Source organism: Pongo pygmaeus, chromosome 20 (assembly GCF_028885625.2).
Source record: "Pongo pygmaeus isolate AG05252 chromosome 20, NHGRI_mPonPyg2-v2.0_pri, whole genome shotgun sequence".
NCBI lineage: Eukaryota > Metazoa > Chordata > Mammalia > Primates > Hominidae > Pongo > Pongo pygmaeus.
This window is the reverse complement of record NC_072393.2, coordinates 19,412,731-19,438,476: the sequence shown is the minus strand read 5'-3', so window position 1 is coordinate 19,438,476 and position 25,746 is coordinate 19,412,731. Positions and strand designations below refer to the sequence as shown.

The 25,746-nt window shown below is 51.0% G+C and overlaps 1 protein-coding gene across 46 annotated transcripts in view; it reads left to right on the top strand.

Annotated features, from left to right (window-relative positions):
- SUGP2 (SURP and G-patch domain containing 2) overlaps positions 1–5,250 on the top strand; it is a 42,570-nt gene extending 37,320 nt beyond the window's left edge. For 4 of the 46 annotated variants that reach the window (XR_008495837.2, XR_010125067.1, XR_008495845.2 and 1 more), the window contains 5 exons: positions 858–994; positions 1,642–1,762; positions 2,394–2,496; positions 4,402–4,804; positions 4,995–5,250. Coding sequence is in view for 12 of the 46 variants with exons in the window: in XM_054465011.2 (XP_054320986.2) it covers positions 858–994; positions 1,642–1,762 (258 nt within the window). In the remaining 34 variants the exon portion in view is untranslated. Of the gene's footprint in view, positions 1–857 lie in introns of all 46 variants that reach the window. The other 42 variants (XR_008495834.2, XR_010125066.1, XR_008495846.2 and 39 more) reach the window with 19 other exon arrangements.
- Positions 5,251–25,746: the final 20,496 nt, after the last annotated feature.

Below are 25,746 nucleotides of genomic sequence, written 5' to 3'. Positions count from 1 at the left end.
CAGGCATGAGCCACCACGCCCAGCCACCCACACAAGTTGACTCGTGAAGAGCCAAGGAATACCTGGCAAGGTCTTGGACTGCCCAGCTGGGCTCTGTCACACAGCAGTGTGTCATGAATATTCATGAGTGAAAAGAAATTCCTTCTGCTAGAGCCCTGCAGGCTCCTCCTCCAGAGGCCCCAGGGCCCTGTCTGTCCCCAGATCTCCATCTAGTGGCCCAGAGATTGCTGCACTTCCCCACCACCCACAGGAGCAATCACAGCTGTGCTAGCTCTCAGTGAGGTCTGCTCTGTGCTAGACACAGACCCCAGTGTCCAAGTAGAACTCAGTCCTGAGGACAGACAGACAACGCAGCCAGAGAGTGAATGAAGCACTGGGGGAGGGGTATGTTGGGGTGGTTCAGGGAGGGTGCTGCCAGCCAGTTCTCACCCACTGTCTGGCCCCCATCCTGCCTCCAGGCCTGTGCCCTGGTGCCCCCCACTCTTCCCCGGGCTGCGCCCTGTGGTCATCACAGGGTCACCCTTCTTTATCCAGGGCTCCGCTGAGGGCCTTCCTACTGACTCCTTGACCCCGGGACTGGCCATTCCCTTACCCAGTTTTCCTCACAGTCTTGGCACCAGGGTTATAGTGGTAGCTGAGAGGCAGGACTGACCTCAGGCCAGTGACCTCTGACTTAGAAGCTCCATCCCACCCAGGGATGTTGCAGAGAACTGGAAAAGTGACTGGAGCTTGAGCCTGAGCATCTGGGGATTCAGGAGGGCATTTGGGGGTGAGGGGCTCCAGGCACAGCCTAGGACAGACCCTTGATCCAGGCACCTCCCTGTGGCCTACATGCCTGGACTTTCCTCTCTCCTTAGAAACCCAAGGACTTGGACTTTGCCCAGCAGAAGCTGACCGATAAGAACCTGGGCTTCCAGATGCTGCAGAAGATGGGCTGGAAGGAGGGCCATGGCCTGGGCTCCCTCGGAAAGGGCATCCGGGAGCCGGTCAGCGTGTACGCAGCAGGCAGCCTGGGGTGGGAGTGGGTGGGGCCTCAGTCCTTCCACTTGCAGCCTGACGCTTGGCTCCCTCACAGCCAAGATGGCTTACAGCTGGCAGTTGATTTTTGTTTTTTAAACAAAAGGCATCTTCAGATGAGAAGCTGATCACTTACATGTGCAAGTGTTTACAGGGCTCCTTTCTGTCTTGGTGTAGATTTTTTAACCAGCTTGTTGGCCCTGGTCATTTTGGCCACATTTGTTACCATCATAAAAGCTAAGTGATATTTCTGTGTAGTTTCGGCCTGGAACCACTTTCCCATTCCCGGGAACCCATAGCCGGGCCAGCCAGGGCCCAAAGTTTATTAAACCCCGATCATAACATCCAGCAGGCATTTCATTTAATACTGAGCTTAGTCCCTGCTGGGTAAGGCATTCCGAGGTAACAAGGGCCCTCTGGGCACCCCCTCAAAAGCCAGCTCTTCTTCGAGGGTGAGTACTCCTTGTTTCCACTGTGAGTCGCGTCTTGATTTTCCCTTTCTTTGATGTTTCAGTGTGTGTCCCAAACACCTGTATCTCATGGACTGTTTGCGCCCATGCCCAGTTCCTGGCATGCCAGGCGCTGGGCTCAGGTGCACAACTGACTCTCTTTTTCACTCCCTAGGGGAACCCCCTCGGAAGGGGAAGGGTTGGGTGCTGACGGGCAGGAGCACAAAGAAGACACATTCGATGTGTTCCGACAGAGGATGATGCAGATGTACAGACACAAGCGGGCCAACAAATAGGTATGTTCACAGGCCAGTACGTAAGGCCCTCTGCCCTCGCCGGTGTGCTGGTATGCAGAGAAATTTCCCCCAACAAAGTTGATGTTCCCTGCTCCCCCAAAAATGCCACACACAAAAAAATCACAAAATTCTGTGAGGGAAACAAAAGGGTCTCTGGATGTGGATATGCCCCATTCTTACCTTCCAGGTTTGCTGAAGGAGCAAACCTCACGCTGGCCAAGGGCAGCTGCGCATGGCCTGCCTGGCGCCCCGGCTGTGAGCCCCTCAAGGCCTCCGGGCCGACCTCTGTGGATGTACGTGTGGAAATAGGCCACGCCTGTCTCTTCTCTTGCTCAAGTTTTCTCTCACAGATGACGGCCACCTACCACATAACATGACCAGCAAACGGACTGTTCCTAGTCCAGAGGGCCTTGCCGTCATGCAAGTGGAAGGGCGACTGTGACAGCCACCGCCACAGAGGATGGCAGTTGGCTGTGTCCCTTTGTGAGGGTCTTCAAATCCTTTTCCTTCTGCAGGGCCTTGGGCCTGTAAATATCCTCATCTTTCTACTCTTTTTTTTTTTTTTTTTTAGTTGCCCCTCTCACCTAATTTCCACCTCAGTTTTGAACAAAATCATTCTCTTCCTGAATAGATCAAAACCACTGATGTGAAAGATAAGCCTTGAAGCAGCAATTGCCCTTAAAACATCATCCCTGCCCTGGATCGGCCTGGAGCCAGTGCCCAAGTACGGTTTGGTGTGTACATGAAAACAAACGTCTCTGCAGTCTCTGGGGCGGAGGTTTCGCTGGCTTTTCTTTCTCTCAAAGAAAAAAACATGCACCATTTTCAATGTGCTTTTGCCTCTCCTCTCTGTTCACATGCTTTTAGCAGCAAGTCCCCTCCAAATCTGTGTTGGTTCCCCTTCAGAAGGTGGCGCTGCCCCCGAAAGGCACCTCAGCCTGTGAGTGCTGAGGACCAGCTCCTCTGGCTGGTTTTCCAGTTGGACTGGCCATTGCTCTCCAGAAGTGCTCTGTTAGCAAACGTGATGTGGAAACGATCACAGATGGTGTTTTCTCGTTGTTCGCCAGAATTTATACGGGGGAGACAAATCGGTAATTACCAAGTCTGTACTCGGGTACCAAAGCTCTGAAGCTCTCTGAACAGTTGCCATACTTGAGTTGATGAATGTGTTATTCATGGTGTCTCATCTCTTCAATGCATCTTGAGAGACTTAATGAAATTTTAGCAACAGTATAGAATAGCTCTATCGGGTGGGGAGTAATCATTAAACAGATGAAATCGGCCCCAGATTTACATGTCTCTTTAGAATCCACAGTGTAAGCAAACTACAGTTACAAAGGGATGGGGGTTGTAAACCCTCTGAGACTCTGCACTTTTTGCACGTATAGCATCGTCAAGTGCTGTCTTATTACAGCCTTTGTAAGGAGAGGCAGGCTCCTCCTGGGGTGGGCTCTGCAGCTGCTCTATTTCCAGGCATGTGATCGCCGCCGCTCTCCAGATTCCCCAGCACTCCACTGCGTGTAACTCCACTCAGTTATCCACTCATCCTTCCTTGTGAAGCAGGAGCGTTGAAGTTTTAAATATGGGCAAAAATCTGGAAAACTTAGGATCCCCCTGACACCCCAGGATTAGAGGACACAGCAGTGGCTAGGGCATCAGCCACAGAACTGAGCGGGAAATGCCAGTTGTATTGGCTGTAAAGAAATCCTGGCTTTGGTCCAGGCGCAGTGGCTCAAGCCTGTAATCCCAGCACTGTAGGAGGCTGAGGCGGGTGGATCACCTGAGGTCAGGAGTTTGAGACCAGCCTGGCCAATGTGGTGTAACCCCGTCTCTACTAAAAATACAAAACAATTAGCCAGGCGTGGTAGCGGGCACCTGTAATCCCAGCTACTCAGGAGGCTGAGGCAGGAGAATCACTTGAACCGGGGAGGCGGAGGTTGCAGTGAGCTGAGATCATGCCACTGCACTCCAGCCTGGGCGACAGAGCAAGACTCCATCTCCAAAAAAAAAAAAAAAAAAAAAAAAAAAAGGCCGGGTGCGGTGGCTCACACCTGTAATTCCAGCACTTTGGGAGGCCAAGGCAGGTGGATCACGAGGTCAAGAGATCGAGACCATCCTGGCCAACATGGTAAAACCCTGTCTCTACTAAAAATGCAAAAAATTAGCTGGGTGTGGTGGTGGGCGCCTGTAGTCCCAGCTACTCAGGAGACTGAGGCAGGAGAATCACTTGAACCTGGGAGGCGGAGGTTGCAGTGAGCCGAGATTGTGCCACTGCACTCCAGCCTGGCAACAGAGCAAGACTCTGTCTCAAAAAAAAAAAAGAAAGAAATCCTGGCTTTCTTTAAGCCACAGACTTCCTAGGCTGTGGTCCCAGCTCCTTGTCTGCCTGGTCCCTGTCACCTTGCAGTGCCACCACCCCCAGGGGCTCTGCTTGCTTCCAGTGGCTTCTGTAGCTTTGGCAACTGGCAGATCTTTATGGCAGTAGAGGTGCCATCATGGAGGATGGGGCTTGGGTTTATAACCCAACCATCGAACGAACCAGCCTGTGGGGGCCTGGAGTGGAGCTGGTTTTGGGGAACCACAGGTGCGGAGGGTTCATCTTCTCCTCTCTCCTTCTCCTTTCCTGACCCCTCTGACAGCTTCCATGTTGGCCGTGGGTCAGGTGAATGGATGGAGCTCCGAGCGGGGCTCAGCCCATTGGCCCGAGCGAGGCGCACACACCTGCAGCGTGGATCAAGCGCGCTGTCTCCAGCATCGCCCTGACCATTCCATGTGCTTTGTCCTAGCGTGTTCATTCTTGACTTTCTCCACTTCATTTTACTAAAAAGTTAAATGCTTTAGGAATTTGTGGCGTGTGGCCACTGACCGCCCCCCACCTCCTGCCGCTCCTCCAAGTTTGAGCTGAGATGGTTCTATGAGTCCTTGACAGGGGCCAAAGGGCACACCTCCTTGAACCTAGAAAGCTCCCTACACTCTCAGAGGACGCCTCTCCTGTGGATTCAGCGCTGGGGCAGTGAAGGTGTCGGGAGCCAGCAGAGCATGGTGCGTGCTGCCAGCTGCCGGCCAGCCGGGATAGAGGAGATGCCACTGGCCCTCCGTGCCCCCAGCCCCTCCCTCTTAATCGAGGCTGCCCTTGCTGTCTGCAGAGGCCGCTCTGCAGGATCCTCGTGTTGCGCGTGATGTGTGGTGGCACAGCTGTGTCAAAGTCACAGTGTCTTTTCTGTCGTTCTAGTTCCAGGGTCACCCCCAAGAGGACAACAGGCATCTGGAAGTGCTCTCTCGCCACTCTGGGTGCTTACTGTCTCTGGCTTGTTTCCATCACTGGAAATCACTTAGAGAATTGTAGTGTTTTTGGTCCTTGATAAAGCCTAGAAGACATTTGTGATGTTACAAAATGGAAGTTTTCTTTTGTTTCTGTTTTTTAAGATCTAAGAAGTTGTGAATGTTGTTAATCATTTAGCCGTTGCAATAAATGTAGAGGAAATGCAGTGTGCCGGGGTCTCCATGGCTGTGTTTTTAAAACCAGATCAGTCACCAGCGCACGCAGATGGGAGTGCAGTGTAGAACCAGATGATGGCTGCCTCCCAGGACGTGCCCTCCGCCAGCCTGGTGCTCCTCCCTTGGGCCCCTCCTGACTGGCTCGCCCCACCTGAGGGACCTTGTGTCACTGTCACCAGGAAAGCCTGGAAGATGCCAGAGAGCAGGAAGGGACCAAGCACCCACCAGAGGGAGGGCGATTCCCTTCTGGGGAGGCTGGGGAGGGTAATCAGTACCGCCAAGTACAGAAGCTGCCTTTGAGGGGTGTCAGGGCAGTGGGAGCCGTGCCCCTGCTGCCTGCGACTCACCTGTCCCCACACGGCTTTGCCCCATCATCCCAGGGCTGGGGTTCCAGCTGCCAGAGTAAAACCAGAGCCTGTCTGGGCCTCCCTCTGACTGTGGAGCTGCTTCTCTGTCATCTTCACACTCCCTGCCATTCCTGGGTGCTGCCAGCCTGCCCATGGTTCCTCTGTCAACAGCCCCTTGGCCCTCCAGGTGAGGAGGGGCGTGCAGAGGGTACAGCAGAGACCAAGGCAGCACCCAGGGGGCCTGTGGGGGCCTCTGCCTGACCAGGGTGAGGAGGGGAGGAGCCAGACTGCAGGGAGGGGGAAGGCGCTGTGCCCAGGGCAGGTGATGCTCATGTAGGAAGGTCGCTGTGGGCAGCTTAGCAGGAGCCTTGAGACAGAGCCCTTAGGAAGCAGAGGCAGGACCCCCAGCCTCACTTCTGCTGTGCCCCGGGGGAAGCTATTGCCAGCCAAGACCCTCACCCTGCCTTCATCTTAGCGATGTCTAACCACTAGCTTCAGTGGCACTCCCTGAGAAAGGCCGAGCCTGCAGGGAAAATGTGGGGCTCACCTGCAGGGGGTGAGGAACCACCTGGAATTTCTCTTCAGTAGTGGAACCCTTCTTCCCCTAGTTCCCTTTAATACCACCCTGAGGCCGGTCAGGGTGTCTTAGGAGGACAGGAGGAGTGGTCTCCAGCCCAGGATGCCTGTCCTGGCATTGACCCCAGGCAGGTCACATGACCTCAGGCCTCAGTTTCCCCTCTGCAGACTGGGAAGGATCTCATTTGGAAGGTAAAATCTCCCCTGCTGTCTTGTACTAGGTTGGTGCAAAAGTAATTGCAAAACCTGCAATTACTTTTCCACCAACCTAATAATTTAGGACTAAGTGGAACCACAAGATCCCCGTCATGGCCTTTCTCCTCCCTGGAGCTTCCTCGGGGCAAGACAGGCAGAAGGTGCTGCCGAGAAGCCCCAGTAGCAAAAGCAAGGTGTGGCTTCAATCCAAGCCTTTGCTGTGCATGCATGCCCATGTACAGATGTGCACGCATGCATGTTCAAGCAGCACGCGAGGACGTTTTCCTTGTAAAAGATGAAAAACCAAACCCAGATGTATGCGGAAGGGAGCACAGAGGCTTTCTCCTCCCATAAGTCAAAACAAATGACAGGACACACCAAAGGTGCCACTTGGAGACTGCCTTCCTCTCCCCACGGGCTGTCTCAGCAGTCTCCATGGCCCGTGGGAAAAGAGCAGGTATTGGGTTGGCTTCAGAGGATATTCCACGTGTAGACGATCGTAGGCACAATCGTGTTTTAGATGGAACCTTTAAAATGCAAATTATACTTCAAGTTCTATTCTGCTCCCTGCTTTTTTTCACTTAAAAAATTTCTGAGGCTGGGCGCAGTGGCTCACGCCTGTAATCCCAGCACTTCGGGAGGTGGAGGTGGGCAGATCACCTGAGGTTGGGAGTTCAAGACCAGCCTTGACCAACATGGAGAAACCTCATCTATACTAAAAATACAAAAATTAGCCCGGCATGGTGGTGCATGCCTGTAATCCCAGCTACTCAGGAGGCTGAGGCAGGAGAATCGCTTGAACCCTGGAGGCGGAGGTTGCGTTTAGCTGAGATCGCGCCACTGCACTCCAGCCTGGGCAACAAGAGCGACATTCAGTCTCAAAAAAAAAAAAAAAATTCTGAAGCCACGTGTGGTAGCCCATGCTTGTAATCCCAGCTACTGGAGAGGCTGAGGTGGGAGGATCACTTGAGCCCAGGATTGGAGGCTGCAGTGAATTGAGATTGCATCACAGTACTCCAGCCTGGGCAACCCTGTATCTAAAAATACAAACCTGAAATAAACTGACATATACACGTGTATGTATGATGGCTTGTCGTTTAGCTAACAGGTTCTCCACCCCTAGCCATTTGGGTTTGGGCCCTACATCCTAGATCGCTTCTTTGTGGATAAAATCCAGGAAATAGCATATGAGAACAAAGGGTCCTCCTGAGGGTCTCCTCACCTTGCTGTCTCCCTCCACACAGTTCATGTGCCATCTAACTTTGGGGTGACCCTGCTGATGTCCCAATTCCCTAGTTTGTCTGCCTCTCCGGGACAGTGGGGGCTGTGGTTCCTGCAGGTGTCTCTGGCAGGCACTGGCCCTTAGGCTGGACTCCACTGCTAGCTTCACCCAACCTGACCCCTCGGGATATGGACCTGACTGCTGGCTCTCTCTACCTCCTCCAGGTCCCTCAACTCTGTCCCTGTCACCCCCACCCTGTCACCATCCCCACCTCAACAGTGCAGGAGCCTGTGGTGGTTTGGGGTCACCGTGTTCCTTGAGGGGCCCGGCCAGGCCTCTGTCTCCCCTGTGTCCACATACTACCGCAATGCCCACCCACGGTGGAAGGTGGTGTCTTGAGGGCCAGAGATGTGCCAGCAACAGGGATGCTATTACTGACCTTCTGCTCACAGTCAGTCCTCCCCCAGGTGCTCAAGCGGTGGGACCCTCAACGCCTGCATTTTCTCCAGTGAAATGTAGCCAACAGCTTGGAGGGTTAAATACATACGGTTACCCAGGACCTCTCTTAGAGGGTTCAGAGGGACTGGTCCTGTTACCGACTGATCCTTTCACATCCCACCCACTTGGGCCTCAGTTTTCCTTCGTGAGGATCCCCAAGCCCTTCTCAGCTCCCCCTGCCCCTCCCTGGCCAGCCTGAGGGTGGGGTGGCCTCCAAACTCTACCACATTCCACAGAGGAGCTATCCACGGAAAGAGTGGTAAGTTGTCACGAGTCCCCCCCCCATGTTTGGGGGATTAATCCCCCCAAGGGTTTGGGGGATTAATCCCCATCATACGTTCGGGGGATTAAGGGCTGGGCAGAGGTAGGAGCCGGGGATGATTAATGAATGCTGGGGTTGCAGCCTAGGCAACATAGGGAGACTCCATCTCTACAAAAAGAAATGTTTTTATAAGCAGGGCATGATAGTCCCACCTGTAGTCCCAGCTACTCGGGAAGCTGAGGTTGCAGGATTGCTTGAGCCAAGGAGTTGGAGGCTGCAGTGAGCTATGAATGCACCACTGCACCCCAGCCTGGACGACAGAGCAAGACCCTGTCGCCAACCCCCAACACACACAAAAAAGAATTAAAGGAGCTCACAAAATTTCAACCTCAGGCCAGGCGTGGTGGCTCATGCCTGTAATCCCAGCACTTCGGGAGGCCGAGGTGGGCGGATCACGAGGTCAGGAGATCGAGACCATCCTGGCTAACATGGTGAAACCCCGTCTCTACTAAAAATACAAAAAAATTAGCCGGGCGTGGTGGTGGGCGCCTGTAGTCCCAGCTACTCAGGAGGCTGAGGCAGGAGAATGACGTGAACCCAGGAGGCAGAGCTTGCAGTGAGCCGAGATTGTGCCACTGCACTTCAGCCTAGGCAACAGAGCAAGACTCTGTCTCAAAAAAAAAAAAAAAAAAAAAAATTTCAACCTCAAGGCCCACAGCACAGACCATACACTGAGATAAATCTGATCGTCGTTGGCCTCTCTGGACTCCAGTGCTCTCATCCAGGGAGGATCAGCCCATTTCCCAGTGGAAAAACTAAGGCCTGGGGCAGTCTGACTCTAGAGCTTGAATTCTAAACATCAGTATCCGGATTTCCAGTTGGTTTCATCTGATTTAGAAGCTCCCTATATACACACACTTGCGTACACATGGACACACCCTGTGCAACGCCATGTGTGCATGTGTGCACACATGCACATACATACACACAGAGACATGCACACCTGTGCACACAGACATACACACATGCACAGGTCTACATGCTGCTTCTATTTCCCACGAAGTCCATACTCATGGCCCTGAGAACTTTAACACTCAGGAATTGCGGCTCTGTAATGACTGGCACTATCCACTTCCTTCACACCCCAGGAGGGGGACCTCACGAGCTGAGCTTTTCTTGGCTGGATTTTTCTCCAGCGAATCCTCAGGTTGGACTCATGGGAGCACCGACTCCCAGTTCTTGCAGCTCATGGCCAGGTGTGAAAAGGGGAGCCTTAGCCTCGAGATTTCAGCTTCCACGCCTTCATGACTTGCTTTTGCCAGGAGCAAAGCAAACCTTAAGAATTTGAATCCTCAGTCCTAACATGTCCTCTCTGTGCTGTGTGACCTGGGGCAGGTGATCCACCTCTCTGAGTGTCAGCTTCCTCATTTGCAAATGGGGAGAACAGTAGCATCTACAGAAGGGTTCTTAGGAGCAGCATCAGCACGCTGTGAGCTCAGACATCGGCTGATCTGTTTCCATTGTTCTGCGTCAGTGGACCCAGTCCTTGAGGCATCCCATTGGCTGACTCCTCCTCCTTAAAACAAAGGCCAGGCGTGGTGGCTCACGCCTGTAATCCCAGCACTTTGGGAGGCCAAGGCAGGCAGATCACCTGAGGTCAGGAGTTCGAGACCAGCCTGGCCAACATGGTGAAACCCCCGTCTCTACTAAAAATACAAAAATTAGCCGGGTGTGGTGGTGCATGCCTGTAATCCCAGCTATTCCGGAGGCTGAAGCAGGAGAATCGTGTGAACCCAGGAGGCAGGGGTTGCAGTGAGCCGAGATCGCACCACTGCACTCCAGCCTGACCTACAAGAGCAAAACTCTTATCTCTAAATAAATAAATAAATGAAGTTTCCTGAGTCCTTACCTAGACCCCATGACATGATGAAAGGGCCTTGACTCCAGTGTCCTGGTCACAACGAGTGACTTTGGAAAACTCACTTCACTCCCTGAGGCCCCAGCATACTCATCTTAAAATAAAGATGTTCCAGGCTGGGTATGGTGGCTCACACCTGCAATCCCAGCACTTCGGGAGGGAGAGGAAAGAGGACTGCTTGAGGCCAGGAATTCAAGGCCAGCCTGGGCAACGTAACAAGACCCCATCTCTATTAAAAAAAAAAAAAGCCTAGCCGGGCATGGTGGCACATGCCTGTAGTCCCACCTAGTTGGGAGGCTGAGGAGGAAGGATCACTTGGGCCCGGCAGGTCAAGGCTGCGGTGAGCTGTGATTGCACCACTGCACTCCAGCCTGGGTGACAGACTATGACCTTGTCTCAAATAAAAAAAAAAAAAATCCAGTTGCAAAGTGTAGCATCGTTTTTGTAAAAATCTTGTAAAATGTAGACAAGCCCCCCGTATATGGCAATGTTGGGCTGTGTTTCAGCACAAAGATGGGTCTACTCCAAACCGGCCACGTGGTAGGAAAGCGTGTGGGGTCCAGGCAGGGGTGCCACCCCCCACCAACACCCAGCCATGTGCCTCCTTGCAACCAGTTTGAAAGGAAAATCCACTGAAGAATGTTTAGAGGAAGTAAAAACAGCAAAGCACTTGCTGGCAGCAATTGTCGGCCTTTGTTTCGGAGGCAGCTGTGGTCTTAGGAGAAAAAAGGATCAGATTTGAACCAAGACAGTTTCTTCCTGTGTCAAATGGGGAAATAAGCCTGGCTTCCTCCCAGGGCCATTGTTCAAAGGCTGCTGTGAAAAACCCTCTGACATCTCCCTGGCAGAGGCTCTGATCGGCTTTTTACATCTGTCTGTTCACTCATTGATTCATTCATTCATTCACCACACATTTTTATTTGTTGGTTTTTGTTTTGAGACAGGGTCTTACTCTGTCGCCCAGGCTGGAGTGTAGTGGTGCCATCTCGGCTTACTGCAACCTCCACCTCCAAGATTCACGCGATCCTCCCACCTCAGCCTCTTGAGTAGCTGGGACTATGGGCAAATGCCACCATGCCCAGCTAATTTTTGTATTTTTTAGTAGAGAGGGGCTTTTGCCATGGTACGGTGGCTCATGCTTGTAATCCCAGCACTTTGGGAGGCCGAGGCAGATGGATCGCTTGAGGTCAGGAGTTTGAGACCAGCCTGGGCAACATGGCAAAACTCCATTTCTACTAAAAATACAAAAATTAGCCGGGCATGGTGGTACACACACATAGTTCCAGCTACTCGGGAGGCTGAGGCGAGAAGATCACTTGAACCCGGGAAGTGGAGGTTGCAGTGAGCCGGGATGGCGTCACTGCACTGTCCAGCCTGAGTGACAGAGTAAGACTCTGTCTCAAAAACAAACAAAAAATTTATCATCATTATCATTATTATTTTTAAGACTGCATCTCACTCTGTAGCCCAGGCTGGAGTACAGTGGCATGATCATAGCTCTCTGCAGCCTTGACCTCCTGGGCTCAAATGATCCTCCAGCCTTAGCCTCCTGAGTAGCTGGGACTACAGGCATGTATCACCATGCCTGGCCTGATTTACACCTTTTAAAAGAGCAGTCTGGAAGGGCGGGAATGAAAGCAATTCTGAACTGTTCCATCTATACCCCTCGGTTCCAGCCCCATTTAACGGCAGGCACCTGTGCAGGGTATCAAGCTGGGCTGCTGGAGCACCCTTTGCCTGAATGCCCACTGGAACCAGAAGTGCCTGGAATTGACATTCCCCAGGGTAACCCTGACAGCTGACGAGGGTGGGGTGTGAATAACCTAGCCAAAAGACACAGAGACATAGACCCCGTGTGCTGGCCAGCTATTTGGTAAAACAGCCATTCTCCGGCAGTTGTCTGAAATGTGGCCTTAGACAATGTTGTAGGCTCCGTCTCAGCCCCGAACCCCATGGAAGTCACTTGCAAGGAACCCAGAGCAAACCTGTCCTTTCTGGCTTGGACGTCCCACCTGCCTACTCTAGAGCCTTTGACAGTTTCCCTGTTTCAGTCCAGAGATGTTCACCCTCTCCTTTCTGGCTCTCCACGTGTTTGGCAAGTTGTTGCAAGAGGCAGAGATGTCTGGGAGCAACTGTGTCCTGTGTCCCTCAGAACTCAGAAAACCTTCTTCTTCTTCTTCTTTTTTTTTTTTTTTTTTTTTTTGAGACAGAGTCTCACTCTGTTGCCCAGGCTGGTGGAGTACAGCGGCTCGATCTAGGCTCACTGCAACCCCCTGTAACCCCCACCTCCCAGTTTCCAGCAATTATTTTTTGTTTGTTTGTCTGTTTGTTTGTTTTGTTTTGTGATTTTTGAGACAGTGTCTCGCTCTGTCACCCAGGTCGGAGTGCAGTGGCCTGATCTCGGCTCACTGCAAACTCTGCCTCCCAGGTTCATGCCATTCTCATGCCTCAGCCTCCTGAGTAGCTGGAACTACAGGCGCCCACCACCACACCCAGCTAATTTTTTCTATTTTTAGTAGAGACAAGGTTTCACCATGTTAGCCAGGATGGTCTCTATCTCCTGACCTCGTGATCCGCCTGCCTCGGCCTCCCAAAGTGCTGGGATTACAGGCGTGAGCCACCACGCCCGGCCTCAAGCAATTATTTTGCCTCAGCCTCCCAAGTAGCTAGGACTACAGGCATGCACCACCGTACCTGGCTAATTTTTGTATTTTTAGTAGAGATGGGTTTTCACCATGTTGCTCAGGCTGGTCTTGAACTCCTGACCTCAGATGATCCATCCGCCTCTGCCTCCCAAAGTGTTGGGATTACAGACATGAGACACTGCGCCTGGCCAGAAAACCTTCTTTTATCCAAGTGCAAGTAAGCAGGAGTTCAGGGTGGGCACCTGGGGGGCATCTCTAGATACCACTGGATATCTTATAGCACCAGGCATGGCAAAGAACGCTTGGCACCCGTGCTCCTTTCACCTTAGGCAACTACAACTCCCTTTACAGATGAGGAAACTGAGGCCCAGAGATGTTGGTTAACAACTCTCTGGGGCAGGCAGGTGGGACATCCAAGCCATTTCCAGAAAGGGTAGTTCTTAGGGCTGGTCTTTAGCATTTTTTTTTTTTTTTTTTTTGAGACAGAGTCTCACTCTGTCACCCAGGCTGGAGTGTGGTGGCACTGCAGCCTCAACCTCCCTGAGCTCAGGTGATCCTCCCATTTCAGCCTCCCAAGTAGCTGGGACTACAGGCATGCACCACTATGCCTGGCTAATTTTTTTTTTTTTTTTTTTTGTAGAGACAGGGTCTGCTATGTTGCCCAGGCTGGTCACAAACTGTTGGGCTCAAGTGATCCACTTATTTCAGCCTCCTAAGTGCCAAGATTACAGGCAGGAGCCACTACAGCCAGCCTGGTCTTTGACTTTCTGTTTATCCTCATAGACAGCAATGAGGGCAGCCTCAATTTTCCAATTTCTCTGCTCTCCTAATGAATGAAGCAACTGACATGTTTATAGTGCTGTCTCTGCAGCACTAAGGGCTGAATACATGGGAACTCTTTGGGCTGCATAAAGCCAAAAATGGAATTAATTGGTGGATGGAATTGGAAAGGACACCTTCAGGATCAGCTGGATCAAGGCACTCAACCAAAACCACCAGTGTAGCCTCTTTCTCTATTTCTTGGCTTTGCTGTCCTTTGTTTCCAGGCAGGCAAGATGGTGGCCAGCAACTCGGAGCCTAGCCTTACCCATTTAAGCAACATCACAAGAGCTCTGTTGTCTGATAGGGGTGGCACAGACACCAAGATTGTGTATTATTGCCCCAGCCTGGGGCATATGCCTGTCTCTGAACCAATCACAGTGGCCAAAGGGCTACAATACACTGATAGCTAGGGCTTCATTGGCTAAGAAGGGGGAAAGACCCTAAGCACAACGAGATGCTGTTCACAGAAGGACCAGGAAGAGCCCCTGCAAGTGGGCAGAATCAGAATCGGAACCCAGCTCTTCACGCCTTAGCTATATTGGTCTCAGCTGCTTTCTTTTCTTTTTTTTTTTTCTTTTGAGACAGAGTTTTGCTCTTGTTGCCCAGGCTGGAGTGCAATGGCGTGATCTCGGCTCACCGCAACCTCCATATCCCGGGTTCAAGCAATTCTCCTGCCTCAGCCTCCTGAGTAGTTGGGATTACAGGCATGCGCCACCATGCCCAGCTAATTTTGTGTTTTTAGTAGAGATGGGGTTTCTCCATGTTGATCAGTCTGGTCTTGAACTCCCGACCTCAGGTGATCCGCCCACCTCAGCCTCTCAAAGTGCTGGGATTGGGATTACAGGCATGAGCCACCACGCCCGGCCAGCTGCTTTCAGATGGACACTTTCACCCCTTCAAACACCTTCCACTTCAAACTCACCATCAATCAGGTGCAGTGGCTCACACCTGAAATCCCAGCATTTTGGGAGGCCAAGGTGGGAGGATCACTTCAGCCCAGGAGTTGCAGAACAGCCTGGGTAACATAGGGAGACCTGGTCTCTATAAAAAATTTAAAAATCTAGCCAGGCGTGGTGGCCCATGCCTTGTAGTTCCAGCTACTTGAGAAGCTGAGGTGAGAGGATCACTAAAGCCCAGGAGCTCAAAGCTGCAGTGAGCCGCGATTATGCCACTGCACTTCAGCCTGGACAACATAGCAAGACCCTGTCTTTAAAAAAATTCAGGCCTGACCGGGTGCGGGTGGCTCATGCCTGTAATCCCAGCACTTTGGGAGGCCGAGGCAGGTGGATCATTTGAAGTCAGGAGTTTAAGACCAGGCTGGCCAACATGGTGAAACCCTGTCTCTACCCAAAAATTAACTGGGCATGCTGGCTCACACCTGTAATCCCAGCTACTCAGGAGGCTGAAGCAGGAGAATCACTTGAACCTGGGAGGCAGAGGTTGCAGTGAGCTGACATCACACCCCTGCACTCTAGCCTGGGCAAAAGAGCAAGACTCCATCTTAATAATAATAATAATCATCATCATCATCAGGCCCCCTGGGACCCTCCTCACTGAATCCCAGTCTCTGCTCTCTCCCCTTCTCTGAGCCTCAATTCCCTCATCTGTAAAATGGGTCATCAGGAGCGTCTTGCACTCAGTAAACAGCAAAAGGTCACATTGGATTTACAGAAAGCGAGATCCAGATTCAGACAGCAAAGAGGCTGGGCATGGTGGGTTGTGCCTGTAATCCTAGCACTTTGGGAGGCCAAGGCGGGTGGATCGCTCGATGTCAGGAGTTCAAGACCAGCCTGGCCAACATGGCAAAACCCTATCTCTAAAATACAAAAATTAGCCAGGAGTGGTGGCACGAGCCTGTAATCCCAGCTACTCAGGAGACTGAGGCAGGAGAATCACTTGAACCCGGGAGGTGGAGGTTGCAGTGAGCTGAGATCATGCTGCTGCACTCCAGTCTGAACAACAGACCCAGACTCCATCTCAAAAAAAAAAAAAGAAAAACATAAAAGGTAAGTCCTTGTGGGAGGTCCTCAATCAGGGCTGGCTTTCAACTTTCTGTTTATCCTCATAAATGATAAGGAGTTTCAGTAGCCCAAATTTTCCCATTTCTCCACTCTCCTAATGAATGAAGAGGCCGACATGCTGTTTTTAATCCCATCTTTGCAGCAGACATGAATAGCTTCAGGAAGGAATTGGCCGGCATGAGCCAGGCCTGGTGCAGGCTGGCCTGTGAAGTGTCCACATATAAATATTCCTGCAGTTCACGCCGACAAAGGAGAATATGCTCATTTTCATTTTGAAAATTAGATTTATTTTATTGTGTTGGTTAAATTCCATAAAGTCCAGTTCATGGTCAGCCCCCACCTTCAACTTGGCAAACTCATATTCATCCCTCAAAACCCAACACCCACACCCCCTCCTCCATTCTTCGAAGGTTCATAAAATGCTACATCTCTCCCCTCTCTGTGCTATAAGAGAAACATCCAGGCTGGGCGCGGTGGCTCATGCCTGTAATCCCAGCACTCTGGGAGGCCAAGGTGGGCGGATCACAAGGTCAGGAGTTTCAGACTGGCCTGACCAACATGGTGAAATCCTGTCTCTACTAAAAATACAAAAATGACCAGGCGCAGTGTCTCACACCTGTAATCCCAGCACCTTGGGAGGCTGAGGCGGGTGGATCACGACGTCAGGAGATCAAGACCATCCTGGCTAACACAGTGAAACCCCGTCTCTACTAAAAATACAAAAAATTAGCTGGGTGTGGTGGCAAGCGCCTGTAGTCCCAGCTACTCAGGAGGCTGAGGCAGGAGAATGGCATGAACCCGGGAGGCAGAGCTTGCAGTGAGCCGAGATCGCGCCCCTGCACTCCAGCCCGGGCGATACAGCGAGACTCCGTCTCAAAAAAAAAAAAAAAAAAAAAAAATTAGCCAGGCGTGGTGGCGTACGTCTGTCATCCCAGCTACTCAGGATGCTGAGGCAGGAGAATCACTTGAACTTGAGAGGTGGAGGTTGCAGTGAGCCGAGGTCATGCCACTGCACTCCAGCCTGGGTGACAGAGCAAGACTCCATCTCAAAAAAAAAAACAGAAAAAAAAAAAAAAAAGAAAGAAAAAGGAAAAAAAGAAACATTCCCCTGGCACTATGATTGCCTGTTTATAGCTGTTTCTCCCACTTTGGGCTCTGTTCTGCACCCAGTTCAGTGCCTGGCACACAGTGGATACTCAATAAATGTGGTTTAGGTGGGATCTCACTCTACGGCTCAGGCTGGAATGCAGTGGTGCTATGATAGCCCACTGCAGCCTCGACTTCCTGGGCTCAAACGATCCCACCTCAGCCTCCTGTATAGCTAGGACTGCAGGTGTATCTAGCACTCCTGGCTAATTTTATTTATATTTTTGCAGAGATGGGGTCTTGCTATGTTGCCCAGGCTCTTTTTTTTTTTGAGACGAAGGCTCATTCTCTCGCTTGAGATGCCGTCTTAAATTATAATAATGATGATAAATTGTTTGTTTGTTTGTTTGTTTTTGAGACAGGGTCTTACTCTTTTGCCCAGGCTAGAGTGCAGTGGCGCCATCTTGGCTCACTGCAACCTCCACCTCCCGGGTTCAAGTGATCCTCCTGCCTCAGCCTCCCAAGTAGCTGGGACTATGTGAACGTGCCACACCCAGATAATTTTTGCATTTTTAGCAGAGATATGGGGTTTCGCCATGTTGCCTAGGCTGGTCCTGAACTCCTGACTTCAAGTGATCCATCCCCCTCGGCCTCCGAAAGTGCCAGGATTACAGGCGTGAGCCACCACACCCAGCCACCCAGGCTCATTGTTATCATCTCAAAAAGAAACCTTGTCTCCATCAGCAGTCACTCCCCTTTCCCCTCCCCCAGCCCCTGGCAACCACCAATCTGCTTCCTGTCTATGGATTTGCCTGTTCTGGGCATTTCAGATCAATGGAGTCTCACACTGTGTGGCCTTTTGTGTCTGGCTTCTCTCACTCAGCATCATGTTTTGGGGGTTCATTCACGCTGTAGCATGGATCAGTGCTTCCTTCTTTTCCATGGCTGTATCATATTGCAATGTGTGGATGGAACACACTCTTATCCATGCACCAGTTGATGGGCATGGGGAGGCTTCCACTTTCTGCCAACCGCGACTAGAGCTGCTGTGGACACGCGTGGACAGGTGTTTGTGTGGACGTGGGTTTCCCCATCTCTGGAGCACTTCCTTGGCAGTGTCAGTCAATGTCTAATGGTTATTGTGAAACTTGTTAAACTTCAGCCACATAGTCAGCTGGGTTGCACAGGTGACAGATCGAATCCCCCAGGCTTTGAAATCTGCCCCCACCCCCAATTCCCACATCTCCGAAGGGGGGCCTTTTTTTTTTTGAGACAAAGTCTTGCTCTGTCACCCACACTGAAGTGCAGTGGTGCGATCTCGGCTCACTGCAAACACAGCCTCAAGTGACTCTTCTGCCTCAGCCTTCCGAGTAACTGGGACTACAGGCACATGCCACCAAGCCCGGCTAATTTTTGTATTTTTAGTAGAGAACGAGGTTTCACCATGTTGGCCAGGCTGGTCTCAAACTCCCAACCTCAAGTGATCTGCCCGCTTCAGCCTCCAAAAGTGCTGGGATTACAGGCGTGAGCCACTGCGCCCAACCAGAAGGGGGCCATTTTTGGTCTTCAAATCCAATGTGTCCACCTCTCAGGCCCTTTGCGGCTGAGGACCTCCCTGTCCTCAGGCCAGCCAAAGCAGATCCGTGACCCGGCTCGGGCTGTGGTGTTCTATGGATGGCTGATCAAGCAGCGTCCTTCCCTAGGTTTATTTTGGTCAAGGGTAGCAGGCTTGGACAGCACCTCAGGCCTGGCCCTGCCCTGGACCGTGAAACCCAAGGCCTCTAATGTGTGTCCTTGGTCTGCAGGTGTCTTGGGTGGCGTCCGAGGCTAGGAAGCTGGCCTGGGTTCCGCGGACAAAGGCCAAGGCAATCAGCTGAGGTCCTGCCACCGGAAGCTGTCACTATCTCAGAAATTCCCTGAGTGGCCGGGCGCAGTAACTCACGCCTGTAATCCCAGCACTTTGGGAGGCCGAGGCGGGCAGATCACTTGAGGCCAGGAGTTCAAGACCAGCTTGACCAATATGGTAAAACCCTGTCTCTACTAAAAATACAAAAATTAGCCAGGCATGTTGGCGGGCGCCTGTAATCCCAGCTACTCCGGAGGCTGAGGCAGGAGAATCGCTTGAGCCCAGGAGACAGAGCTTGCAGTGAGCCAAGATCATACACTGCACTCCAGCTTGGGCGACAGAGCGAAACTCCGTCTCAAAAAAATAAAAAAAAGAAATTCCCTGAGTATATATTGGAAAGTAAGCCCCGCCTCCTTCCCATCACTGGGCCTCTGGGTGCCTGTATCAGTAATGGCTCACAAGAGAAACAAACCAACAGAAAATATACATATTACATATATAGAAAGAGATTTTCTCTTAAAAAAAAAAAAAGATTTATTTTAAGTCTGGGCATGGTGGTTTATGCCTGGAATTCTAGCACTTTGGGAGGCTGACATGGAAAGATTGCTTGAGCCCAGGAGTTTAAGATCCCATGTTTACAAAAAAGTTTTAAAAAAGTTCGGGCATGGTGGTGTGTGCCTGTGATCCCAGCCACTCTAGAGGCTGAGGTGGGTGGATCGTTTGAGCCCAGGAGGTTGAGGCTGCAGTGAGCCATGATCCCACCACTACACTTCAGCCTGGGTGGCAGAGATCCTGTCTCTCTCAAAAAAAAAAACCAAAAAGATGTATTTTAAGGAATTGGCTCATGCAATCGTGGGGGCTGATAAACCCAAAACTCACAGGGCACTCTAGCAGGTTAGAAACAGGGAGGCTTTCTTTGTTGCAAGCTTACGAATTCCTTTTTCCCTCTAGAAGCTGTTTTTGCTCTCTGAAGGACTTCAACTGATTAGATAAGAAGCATCGGCTGGGTGCAGTGGCTCACACCTGTAACCCCAACACTTTGGGAGGCCGAGGCGGGAGGATCACCTGAGGTCAGGAGTTTGAGACCAGCCTGACCAACGTGGAGAAACCCCGTCTCTACTAAAAATACAAAAATTATCCAGGCATGGTGGTGCATGCCTGTACTCCCAGCTACTCAGGAGGCTGAGGCAGGAGAATCTCTTGAACCCGGGAGGTGGAGGTTGCGGTGAGCCGAGATCGCGCCATTGCACTCCAGCCTGGGCAAAAAGAGCGAAACTCGGTTTCAAAAAAAAAAAAAGAAACATCAAGGTCATTGAGGATAAATTCCTTTACTTCAGGTCAGTTGATTGGAGGTGTTAACCACATCTGCAAGGCCAGGTGCAGTGGCTCAGCCTGTAATCCCAGCACTTTGGGAGGCCGAGGCGGGAGGATTACTTGAGTCCAGGAGTTCAAGATCAGCCTGGGCAACATAGTAAGACACCAATCTCTACCAAAAAAAAAAAAAAAAGTTTTTTAATAAAAAAAAAAACTTTATAAAAAATGCAAGATGGAATGGATCAATTTTTTTTTTTTTTTTTTTTTTTAGATGGAGTCCCACTCTGTCACCCAGACTGGAGTGCAGTGGTGCGATCTCAGCTTACTGCAACCACTGCCTCCCAGGTTCAAGTGATTCTCCTGCCTCAACATTCTGAGTAGCTGGGACTACAGGCACGTGCCACCATGCCCGGCTGATTTTTGTATTTTTAGTAGAGACGGGTTTCGCCATTTTGGCCAGGCTGGTCTCGAACTTCTGACCTCAGGTGATCCACCCGCCTTGGCCTCCCAAAGTGCTGGGATTACATGCGTGAGCCACCATGCCCGGCTTAATATACGTTCCTATGCAGACTTGAGAATGTACATCTTTCATCTGTCCATCCCATTTGCAGATGGGGCTCAATTTCTTCAGCTTCCACCCTCCAAATGCCTTTGACATTCTTCTACGAGTTATAATTCTTCTCTGATTTGTTAAGATTTGACAACTGTCCCCCAAGGCATGTGAAAAAGCATTAAAACCTCACATGAATGAAGGAGAACTGTTGAGCCCTGTCACGGATAATTTATTTCCTCTTGAGAATGTTCTGTCTTTTTTTTTTTTTTTTTTTTTTGAGATGGAGTCTTGCTCTGTCACCAGGCTGGAGTGCAGTGGCACGATCTCGGCTCACCACAACCTCCACCTCCCGAGTTCAAGCGATTCTCCTGCCTCAGCCTCCCAAGTAGCTGGGACTACAGGCATGCACCACCACGCCTGGCTAATTTTTGTATTTTTAGTAGAGATGGGGTTTCTCCATGTTGGTCAGGCTGGTCTCGAACTCCCAACCTCAGGTGATCTGCCTGCCTTGGCCTCCCAAAGTGCTGGAATTGCAAGTGTAAGCCACTGCAACAGGTCTTTTTTTTTTTTTTTTTTTTTTTTTTTTGACAGAGTCTTGCTCTATTGCCCAGGCTGGAGTGCAGTGGCGCAATCTTGGCTCATTGCAACCTCTACCTCCGAAGTTCAAGCAGTTCTCCTGCCTCAGCCTCCCGAGTATCTGGGATTACAGCCATGTGCTACCACGCCCGGATAATTTTTTGTATTTTTAGTAGAGATGGGGTTTCACCATGTTGGCCAGGCTGTTCTCGAACTCCTGACCTCAAGTGATCTGCCCGCCTCGGCCTCCCAAAGTGCTGGGATTACAGGTGTGAGCCACCGTGCCTGGCTGAATGAAGGTCCCATTTCTGTTGGATACATTCACAGAAGTGGAGTTGCTGCAGTGTATGTGACTCCCCTCTGCATGCACGGTGTCCTTTCCATCCCTTCCCTGGCCACATCACGGTGCGTCATGCAGACACAAATCTTTTTTTTTTTTTTTTTTCCAGACAAGGCTTTGCTCTGTCACCCAGGCTGGAGTGCAGTGGTGCAATCATGGCTCATTGCAACCTCAACCTTCTGGGCCCAACCAATCCTCCTACCTCAGGCTCCCAAGTAGCTGTGACCATAGGCATGAAAGTGGGTTCATGCCACATGCCTGGCTAATTTTCGAATTTTTATTCTTTGTAGAGATGGGGGCTCCCTATGTCACCCAGGCTGGTCTCAAACTCCTAGGCTCAAGCAGTCCTCCCACCTTGGCCTCCCAAAGTGCTGGGATTACAGGCATGAGCTACCACACCCGGCCAGACACTAATTTAACCAGGCGTCTCAGGCTAGATCTGTGGGCTGCTTCCAACTTTTCCTGGTATGAGAAATATTCGGCCAGGCGTGGTGGCTCACGCCTGTAATCCCAGCACTTTGGGAGGCCGAGGTGGGCAGATCACGAGGTGAGGAGATCGAGACCATCCTGGCCAACATGGTGAAACCCTGTCTCTACTAAAAATATAAAAATTAGCTGGGCCTTGGTGGCACATGCCTGTAATCCCAGCTACTCGGGAGGCTGAGGCAGGAGAATCGCTTGAACCAGGGAGTCAGAGGTTGCAGTGAGCCGAGATCATGCCATAGCACTCCAGCCTGGGTGACAGAGCAAGACTCCATCTAAAAAAAAAAAAAAGAAAAAGATATATTCTCCAGGTCAGGTGCGATGGCTCACACCTATAATCCAAGCACTTTAGAAGGCTGAAGTGGGTGGATCACTTGTGGTCAGGAGTTTGAGACCAGCCTGGCCAATGTGGTGAAACCCCTGTCTCCACTAAAAATACAAAAATTGGCTAGGCGCAGTGGCTTACGCCTGTAATCCCAGCAGGTTGGGAGGCCAAGACAAGTGGATCACCTGAGGAGTTAAAAACCAGCCTGGCTAACATGGTAAAACCCCGTCTCTACTAAAAATACAAAAATTAGGCTGGACGCAGTGGCTCACACCTGTAATCCCAGCACTTTGGGAGGCCAAGGCGGACAGATCACGAGGTCAGGAGATCGAGACCATCCTGGCTAACACGGTGAAACCCTGTCTCTTACTAAAAATACAAAAAATTAGCTGGGCGTGCTGGTGGGTGCCTGTAGTCCCAGCTACTTGGGAGGCTGAGGCAGAAGAATGGACTGAACCTGGGAGGCGGAGCTTGCAGTGAGCCGAGCCAGACTCCATCTCAAAAAAAAAAAAAAAAAAATTAGCCTGGCATGGTGGCAGGCACCTGTTATCCCAGCTAGTCAGGAGGCTGAGGCAGGAGAATCGCTTGAACCTGGGAGGCAGAGGTTGTGGTGAGCCGAGATCATGCCATTGCACTCCAGCCTGGGCAGCAGGAGTGAAACTCCATCTCAAAAAAATAAAATAAAATAAAATAAAATAAAATAAAATAAATGGCCGGGTGCGGTGGCTCATGCCTGTAATCCCAGCACTTTGGGAGGCCGAGGTGGGCGGATCACCTGAGGTCAGGAGTTCGAGACCAGCCTGACCAACATGGAGAAACCCCGTCTCTACTAAAAATACAAAATTAGCCGGGCATGGTAGCACATGCCTGTAATCCCAGCTACTAGGGAGGCTGAGGCAGAAGAATCGTTTGAACCTGGGAGGCAGAGGTTGCGGTGAGCCGAGATCATGCCATTGCACTCCAGCCTGGGCAACAAGAGCGAAACTCCATCTCAAAAAAAAAAAAAAAAAAAAAATTCCTGCAGGATGCCTTACTCAAGACTGAAGATAAAAGAAACTCTCTCTCTCCCTCTTTTTTTCTTTTATTTTGTGACAGATTCTCACTTTGTTGCCCAGGCTAGAGTGTAATGGTGCCATCAGGGCTCACTGCAGGCTCAGCCTTCTGGGCTCAAGGGATCCTCGGCCTCTCAAGTGATCCACAGCACCCGAGCTAGAGAAACCCGGGGTCCTGATGCCACAGTGATAAGACCTGCCATGCCGCTGGAGAGCAATAATATGGCACCCACTGCATGCCAGTGCTGTACCAGCACCAAAGACAGAAAGGGTGGCTCAGGAAGGTTCTGGATTTGGGATTTTAACTTTTGGCTGTAGGTGGAGGGTGCTCTTATCTGCTTCTGGGCCAGTGGGACCAGCCCTTTCCTGCATTACCTCACCCCAGTGCTGGGGGGGAGGACAGTCTAAACTCTATTCACAGAGCCTCAGAGAGAATGAAGCCTTTGGCTGGGTGTGGTGGCTAACACCTGTAACACCAGCAATTTGGGAGGCCAAGGTGGGCGGATCGCTTGAGCCCAGGAGTCCAAGACCAGCCTGGGCAACATGGCGAGACCCCTGTCACTACACAAAATACAAAATTTAGCCATGGATGTTGGTACATGCTTGTGGCCCCAGCTACTCAGGAGGCTGAGGTAGCTGAGGATCACTTGAGCCCTGGGGGTCAAGGCTGCAGTGAGCTATGATTGTGTCATTGCACTCCAGCCTGGGTGACAGAGCAATTTCCTGTCTAAAAAAAAAAAAAAAAAAAAAAAAATCGTGGTGCTGGAGCCTCTGAGGTAACGCAGCGTAGGAGCTGGAGCTCCCCTGCCCGCACCCGGGGCCTCTGCAGATGACCAGAAAAACTGCCCCACAGGAGCTCAGACAGGCCAGGGGGCCCCAAGACCCACGCTGAAGGCCAGGTCCTGCCAAAAAGTGCACACGGGGTAACTGTCATTTCCCCTAATTAAAAAAATGTTGGCCAATTTCCTGATGGAGAAACAAAGAAGCAGAAAAGAAAACAAATAAAAACCCTGCAACCCCTCCCTTAATCGCTCAGCTTGCAGAGATAATCTCCGTTGGCATGTTCATGACTGCCTTCCAGCATTTCTTTGCCTGCATTTTCAAAACGGTCTTATTATATTTTTGTTCTTATCCAAGAAATGTGACTGTATTGGAGAAGAAATAGCCAACAAGATAAGCAGAGAGAAAAAATCAAAAGAAAGTATACCTCTCGGCCGGGCACCGTGGCTCACGCCTGTAATCCCAGCACTTTGGGAGGCCGACACAGGCGGATCACTTGAGGTCAGGAGTTTGAAACCAGCCTGGCCAACATGGTGAAACCCTGTCAACATGCCGTGAAAAAAAATTAGCCAGACGTGGTGGCGTGTGCCTGTAATCCTAGGTACACGGGAGACTGAGGAAGGAGAATTGCTTGAACTTGGAAGGCAAAGGTTGCAGTGAGCCAAGATCACGCCACTGCACTCCAGCCTGGGTGCCAAGAGTGAAACCACGTCTCAAAAAATAATAATAAATAATAATAAACGGCCAGGCATGGTGGCTCATGCCTGTAATTCCAGCACTTTGGGAGGCTGAGGCAGGTGGATCACTTGAGGTCAGGAGTTCAAGACCACTCTGGCCAACATGGTGAAACCCTGTCTCTACTAAAAGTATAAAAAATTAGCCGGGTGTGGTGGCAAACGCCCGGTAATCTCAGCTACTCGGGAGGCTAAGGGGAGAGTATGGCTTGAGCCCAAGAGTTTTACAGCCTGGACAACATAGTAAGACCCCTGTCTCTAAAAAATAAATAATTAAAAAAAAATTTTTTTTTTGGAGACAAGAGTCCCCTTTTGTCACCCAGGCTGGAGTGCAGTGGCACAACCTTGGCTCACTGCAACCTCCACCTCCCGGGTTCAAGTGATTCTCCCGGCTCAGCTTCCCATGTACCTAGAATTACAGGCATGCGCCACCATGCCCAGCTAATTTTTGTATTTTTAGTAAAGACAGGGTTTCTACATGTTGGCAGGCTGGTCTTGAACTCCTGACTTCAGGTAACCCACCTGCCTCAGCCTCCCAAAGTGCTGGGATTACAGGACTGAGCTACCAGGCTCGGCCAAAAGTTTTGTTTTTAAATTTAATGTTTATACTTCTTTCCTCTGCTTAAAAAAAATACAACATACATCCCTTGGCCAGGCACAGTGGCTCACACCTGTAATCCCAGCACTTTGGGAAGCCGAGGAGGGTGGGTCACCTGAGGTCAGCAGTTCAAGACCAGCCTGTCCAACATGGTGAAACCCCATCTCTACTAAAAATACAAAAATTAACCGGGTGTGGTGGCAGGCGCCTGTAATCCCAGCTACTCAGGAGGCTGAGGTGGGAGAATCACTTGCACCCGGGAGGCAGAGGTTGCAATGATCCAAGATCGCTCC